Source organism: Sebastes umbrosus, chromosome 12, assembly GCF_015220745.1.
Source record: "Sebastes umbrosus isolate fSebUmb1 chromosome 12, fSebUmb1.pri, whole genome shotgun sequence".
NCBI lineage: Eukaryota > Metazoa > Chordata > Actinopteri > Perciformes > Sebastidae > Sebastes > Sebastes umbrosus.
The window spans coordinates 16,745,177-16,752,512 of NC_051280.1; the positions used below are offsets into that span (position 1 = coordinate 16,745,177).

The window sequence follows — 7,336 nt, forward strand, 5'->3', positions numbered from 1 at the left end:
GATGTGTCAGCATAGAAATAGGAGATGAGGGAAGCAATGCATTGGCTTTCCATCGGAGTGCACCATTCAGAGTGCCCTCGTTTGCCTGAGGCCATCATTGACTCCAGCATGAAGGGAGAATGTAAAATGAAAAGAGCAGTCATGTATTTTTCACAAGCTCCAACAGACAAGAGTTTCACAGCATTACAAATGGAGTTCTCTCCTGGTTTTTTGGATGGCGCCCATGTTTTTAAATTAGAACTTGCTCTTTCAGCTCTGCTCCCCGACAATCTATCTCTCAGATCCCTTCACCCGGGCGCCGCTCATTTTCACTCTTTCGCCGCGCGTCATGAATACACATAATGCATTCGTCGTAACGGCGCCGATATCGAGGTTGACATTTAATGTTTCGCGCTGCTCAATAAGGAGCGGTCTCACAATGCACACCGTCCCTTCATCAGACTTTATTTTAATGTTCTCGCAAGACCCCTTTGAGACACTTCAAGCATCCTGACCCAGAAAAACGCTTCACTGCAACCAGGCAACGTTGATCTGTTTTTAGTCCCAGATTTGACTGTCGCTAAAGCTCAGTCATGGTAGCTCCGGCACTCACATGGAGCTGGAATCTGACCTAACTGATAAGGGTTAGCCGCCAGAGGAGAGGGAGACTAGAGAGGGGTGGGGGAGGGGCGCGGAGGGGGTCTGATCTCCAAACTGAAAATGTGCTCACGCCCCCGGAGCTTGTGGCTCGTAATTAAATTAGAGGGACAAAAAAATGAGGCAGAGGTTTAGCATAAGGACTTTAACCTCACAGTCGGACAAACAAAGGTCTATTAGTCAGCTCCTGGTCCGTTCCCGCAAAGGGAGGGGTAACATTAGATACATCAGCACCAGCTTGACCCCTGTTGGTCACAGGTGGACACGGTGCCACAGAGGGAGACAAAGCTGAAGCGGTTGCGTTCATTGTTTTCTGCATAGTGCCACATTTCAGCCCTGGCAAGGTTGTTCTCTGAATAGAAATACCAGTGGGTTTTATTACACATCTCTTTTGTTATCCGTGGGACAGAGCGGCTCTAAAAAAAAAGTGAGGAGTTCACCATTTCACTGAGAGTCGTGATTGTCTCCAGCACAGTGGGTGACTCAGTTATTACGAAATTACGAGTTCTGTGATTGACTAACCTTATGAAACTGCCAGTGGGTTTTTGGTTGTAGATGGAGGGGGCTATAACCAGCAGTGCGATTATGGTTGTAATTGTAATGAACGATCCATCTGTCATATTTCCCACCAAATTATCAGCACCACAGCCCTGAGCAAATACTTAACGAAAGCTAACAAGTGGAAAATAATCGCTAAGTGCCCGGGCACTTTAATTCAATCCATCTTTTTATTTGAGAGCATTTCAGCGCTATAATGGCAGCATAGAGGATACTATAAATCTTTGACAAGTTCCCAATGAGCTGAGGTCTCGTTTTTTTTTTTTTTTTTCCCTCTGTGTTATGTTGCTCCACTTCTGTTAATTCATTTATTATTTGTTGGGTTACTACCTGGCACAAACCAGGCGTGGATCCAAAGTGGTTCATGGCCAAAGCACATCTCAACTCCTAGATTAGCAATCCATCAAGTCTCCAGAGTCCCGTTAGGGAATGGGGCTGGAAATCGATAACAATCCATAAGGACCTCTCGTGACGCTATGAGGATTTCTGGGAATGTCGAGCACAATCTTCAGAATAGAACCGCCCCCATCAGCACCACCAGCCTCGAGACACACACACACACACACACTCACACACTCCTCTCATCTCTGCAGCAGTTGAGCTCAGTGCTTACTGCTATTGTTTAGGCAGGACTCCGATAAATATGATTTATTAAAGACGCTGCTATCTAGATTAAAAGACAAAGTATCAACGCTCGAGTTGTACTGCTGCTCTTGAAGAGAAGGGTGGGGGGGGGGAATTCCAGTCATCCGAGGCTGCTGGACAGACTTGCTCAATCTTGGCTTTTGATCAAGCAGCAGATAATCCGACATCCCAGAAACATCAGGAGAGTCCCAGCCCAAACACAGAGGAAACTCGCAGGAACACTAGAGTCTGATTAATCTGATTTCCTGAACAAGTAGAGGTAGAACCACTGACTGGTTTTAGGATAGATTAGTGTGTTTGTGTGGAGCAGTAAGATGGGGGGGAGGGCTCACGCCTTATTGCAGACAGTGTTGTTGTGCAGACTAATCTTCTCATCTAACCGCGGTTTTATTTCCTTCTGTACAGGGACTTAAGGCAGCAGACAACGACCCCACCGCTCCCCCCTACGACTCCCTGCTAGTGTTCGACTACGAGGGCAGCGGCTCCACAGCTGGCTCCCTAAGCTCCCTCAACTCCTCCAGCAGCGGGGGCGACCAGGACTACGATTACCTCAACGACTGGGGCCCTCGCTTTAGAAAACTGGCAGACATGTACGGTGGAAGTGATGACTAAGACACACAAGCCACTCCGCGAAGAATGAGAAGATTGAAAAGAAAAAAAAAAATGAAGAAAAGGAAAGATTTCCTGTTGATGGACATGGACAGCTTCTGATATTTCCCCAAGAGAGTGACGGAACTGTGACAGAAAATAAACAAAAAAATAAACATTGATTCAGAAATTTTTTCAAAAACAACCAACCTAGGCTTATTGTTGTAGTCTACGCATACATATGCTTGTTGAAAGCTTAGGCATAGGCTGTGGTCCAGTCGTGGAGGATGTGGGAGGGAACACTGGTGGACTGTTGCCACTTGGATTGTTGGTATTGAATGCGCTCAGTTACACTTGAATTTCACAGTACAGAAGCACTGGGATATAATGTGCCTTTTTGTACATTTTTTTGGATCTAAATGATTAGTTTTATGTTCAAGGCTTTAATGGTACTGACTTTTGGAGTGATTTCAAACAAAGTATGTTACACTCTGGTATGCTTCTACATGCTTTTTTCTTTGGTTACACAACGCTCCTGTTTGTTGAAGATTATTTAAATAAACAAAGACGAAGAAATGAAGGATCATCTGTTAGCTTGGATGGAAAGAAAAACAATTAAGAACAGCACTGTACAGTACGCTAGACTTCTAGACTTTTTCACTAAAAAATTAAAATTATGCAGCTGGTTGCAAATAAAGGGAGTTATGAATCATACTTTTGTAGCAGATTTTTTTTTTCTTTTGTTTCTGAAGTGATGTAGTATTTTACAAAAACAACAAAAAAACTGTTTTGGTCTAATCTATGTACACTTCATTTGCCTTAGTCATCATCTGATATTTTAGACTTTACTTCACTGTAAAAAGATGTGTGTACATAATGTTTTTTTTTTCTTTCTCTTTTTTTCTTTTGATGTAGTATATGAAGAAGTGCAAAAAGTTCCAAACTTGTAAATGTATAATTTGGACTACAAATTCAAAAGTTTTTTGCATGTTTTTATCTTTTCATGACAACAAAAATGAAAAATGTTGTTCCCCAAATTTATTTACAAAGTGAAAAAATAAAAAAATAAAAATCTGGGTGACATTAAATGTGTAGAAGTTAAGAGAGTTTTTTGTATAAAAACGTGAAGAAAAAAAAAAGAAAACACATTGATAAAAATGGAAAAGTAGTGATCTTGTCAGCACAACTGTTTGTACCAAAAAGGGGGTGGGTGGGGTGGGATGCTAGGCACTAATTACTGAATCAGCTTTAAGACTGGAAAAGGTTTTGGACTTTAAGCCTTGAGGATAACCATGTGTACTGGAAAACAAATTATACATCTCTGACCCCAACCATCCAAATAAAATGCTAATTTTGGAGCTAAAAACTAAACTGCCTCTTTATTTGTTTTTACTCAAACTCAGCATTGTTGCAGAGGCGTAATTAGATTTGAGTTGTGCAATCATATCTCTAAGGACAAATGCTTTCTAAAGAAAATAGTTCATTGTACAATATTTGTCCAGAGGGGAGAATAAATCATTTACACTCTTTATTTATTTGTTTGCACGCATTGTACACAAGCGAACTTCTTTATGCCCATACAAGTCTATAGATGATAAGTTGTGTGGCTCGCAGGTTAAGAAGTAAACAATAAGCTCATTCTGTAACACCATCTGTGTGTTTCTAAGTCAAGGTCAGAAGCTCGTGGAAATGCCAAATCCATCCAGCACCTGTCTGCTATCGGGCATTTATACTGTAAAGTACTGGAGGTCAGATTGGACTTGACCTCAAAGTGAGGAATGCCTCCAAAAACTGCCTCTAGGGAGTCCGCCTGTAGCTGCACTCCTGGGACGTGGTGGAAGGATGAAGACGAGATTGACGTGTGGGTGTGTGTGTGTGTACTGTATGTGGTGGTGCGGTAACGATCTGTTCAGCCGTCACGTGTGCGGCGAATCTGGAATGATGAAAGTCACAGAACGTCAGCCGTTTAGCCTTCACCTGCCCTTCCTTTCCCCCTCTCTCCTCTATTACTCTGGGACTTGTAATTCACAGAGCCACCGCTTGCACCCGCTTGAATAGATGTGGACACGGCTTATTAATTCAGCCAAATTAGACAGGAGTTTTGGTTTATTTGTAGCCCTCACACAAAACGCAATGAATGTCCATTAGAGAATAACCAGCGAACCGTACCTGCCTTTTGTTTTTCAGCCGGTGTAATCAGTGTAGCCGCTCCGTGTTCCACATCCTGTACCCTCTTAAGAACACCGCTCGTTCTCATACATTCTCCCGCGTGTGAGGCGAGGAGTTATTTTTACAGAGTTGATTTCAAGTGACCTTGTCTGGTGCATATCACTTATCTCAGAGTATGCAAAGCTGCGCACTCCGTTTGCCAGGAGCAACATGAAATTTTACATCGCCCGGTCGGGTGAAATGTTAAACAACAAACTTGTCTGACCTCGAGGTTGTTGTTTCAACTGCAGCTGAGTCAGATTTGTTTCGCCAAATCACTTCCTTGAACTTTTGTGGTTTTTCAAAACCAGACATGCATTTCCTTTTGTTTCTGCTTTGCCAATAGGAGCGTTACACCACTTAAACCTTCGCCTAACTGCTTTCTCTCTGCTTTGATCTCTGGCAGCCACAGATGTGGTTAGTGACTCAACATCTCAAAAGGGCTTCATCAAATCCCTTTTATGGCTCAGATCGTTACCAACTGTGCAGCCGAGCAGGACATGTTTTCAGAGGAAGATTTTACAGCATTAAAAGGAGTAGTTAGACATTTTGGGAAATGTGCCCACCACACATTTAACAGACGGATTTGAGGAGCGATAATCGATCTTTTCATCTACGTCTCCGCCGGAAAATCCCAAATGTCAAACCATTCCTTTAAATTAAACACAAAAGATGAATGGCTTTATAGTTGCAGCATAGTTGTCCAGTTCTTAACGCCGTCTCTCCCAAAGCTTTAACTCCTCTACAGGCTCTCCCACCCTGCTGCATTGTCACCTTGATGTTCAGATTGCTCCGACGGGTTCATATCCACCAAGCAGTCAAGTCCTGTTTCATTTTTTTTTTTAACCCTCAGCAGGGGGAGAAAAAAAAGAATTGATATTCCAGCTCTGCACTTCAATTTCACAACATGGATTATCCCCGAAGGAAAGCTGGCAATCTAAGAGAGCCCAGGACATAAAGGCAGCGGCTGCGCGGCTCCTTCACTACCCACACCCAAAAACATACAGTTGGGTGCCATTTATAGACATGTACTGTAGTGTTGTTAAACACAATGCAAGGAAGAGAGTCTGCTTCAGCTAGAGTGATTTCTATATGGGAAATTAAAGGACAATGTATTTTGAGGATTATAGTCGTTGACATTGACTGACTGAGCGGTAATTGGAATGACTATTGTGTGAGAAGCATATTTTCCATCATTTATGTGCCATATGGTCCAGCAAGGATGGGTGAAATAATTGCTGGAAATAGTATCTCATTTGCACATTTTAGCTAGCTGACAAATGGATAAAAATAGTAAAGCAAGGAAATGCAAATATGCAGAGCAATTATTTACAAAAAGCTAATTAAGTTGGATGGGAATGACATTGGTTTCATCTGCCAGTTTATGTGTTTGACATATAAAATGCACATAACACCTCAGGAATACACAGATAGATAAATAATGAATGTGGCTATCGTTTTAGTTGGCTGGCATCGTGGGCTTTGTTGTCCATCCTTCTGGCTCTCGTGTGCACATGGCATTCCAGTGACTCCAAATCGTTTTCCCATTAGATGCTGCAATATGTGCCCGGGCACATTATTGTTTTTAGTTTTCATCCGAAATATTAACTCCGATCGCGAGGAGGAACTCAACTTATAACCCCCTGAGTACTCCCAAGATGTTCTCTTTGGAAAATGGCTGCAGATTGCTGTTCTTACAAGCACCCCAGGGCCCCTTTTATTGACTGTGAAACAATGCTTTCACCAACACCCCCTCACCATCGCAGATTTACTCGACAGCCTTCCTCAGCTCCTCGGTGTGTGTGCGTGTGTGTGTATGTGTGTGTGTGTGGACGGCTGAGCAAGTGTCACAGATCCACCCAGCCTCCGTGGGGGAACTGTCAGTAAACATGCAGAATACAGACTAGGATCCGATGCAAACCAGCTTCTAAGTTATGCTGCTCCTGACCTTTGGTGGACTTTGGGAAGATGGATGCTACCCAGGCTATCGATAGAAATTTCTGGCCCCGCAGCAGCAAGAGCATATTTCTTATGGTTTCTCAGTCCCTGCATGCTACCTTCGAATGAATAAGTAAGCAGGGCTGGGTGACTGGGAGTGCACACACCGGGCACATGCAGTCTTTAATGTATTTGTGCATAGACGTAGTCACTTGTGTAGAATCAATCTAGTTAATTTCTACACCGTTGCCCCTCTAAGTGTAATATTAGATCAATTTGTTTGGATTGCTTCACCCAGGGAGACTGGAAGGGACCTGTTCTCGAGTCCCAGGTCTTTGCGCCGCGACACACACCGACATCTAGCTCTTGATCTACGGCTCCCTGTGTTCTCACTGACTGCAGGCAGATATCTCTCGAATGGCTCACCCTCTGTTTCAGCAGATATTGTTCTGCCTCTGTTGGCGATGCTGATTTATCAGCTCTCATTTATCAGGCCCCATCCCTGCCGTTATTCTCAGTCCGCGCACAGCCGTGACACCGCGGTCACAGGACTGAAAGGGGGAGGGGGGGAAGGGAAGGGCGGGGCGCACTGAGACGAAAATGATGAACGCCGTTTCTTTCATAAGATGCATATCGGCTGAGCATGAGATCTTCAGCTTGTATATGAACGTTCAATGTCACTTTTCTGTTGCCTGCGAGCGCACGGAAGGAATTTCTCATCTTGCCGTGGTTTCTCTTGCATGAATGGTTGATGTGCTCCACA

The 7,336-nt window shown here is 43.6% G+C and overlaps 1 protein-coding gene across 1 annotated transcript in view; it reads left to right on the forward strand.

Annotated features, from left to right (window-relative positions):
• The window catches only part of cdh2 (cadherin 2, type 1, N-cadherin (neuronal)), a 72,442-nt gene extending 68,644 nt beyond the window's left edge, over nt 1-3,798 (forward strand). The window contains exon 16 of the mRNA XM_037787142.1: nt 2,245-3,798. Within this exon, the coding sequence (XP_037643070.1) occupies nt 2,245-2,451 (207 nt within the window). The 3' untranslated portion in view covers nt 2,452-3,798. The remainder of the gene's footprint in view (nt 1-2,244) is intronic.
• Nucleotides 3,799-7,336: the final 3,538 nt, after the last annotated feature.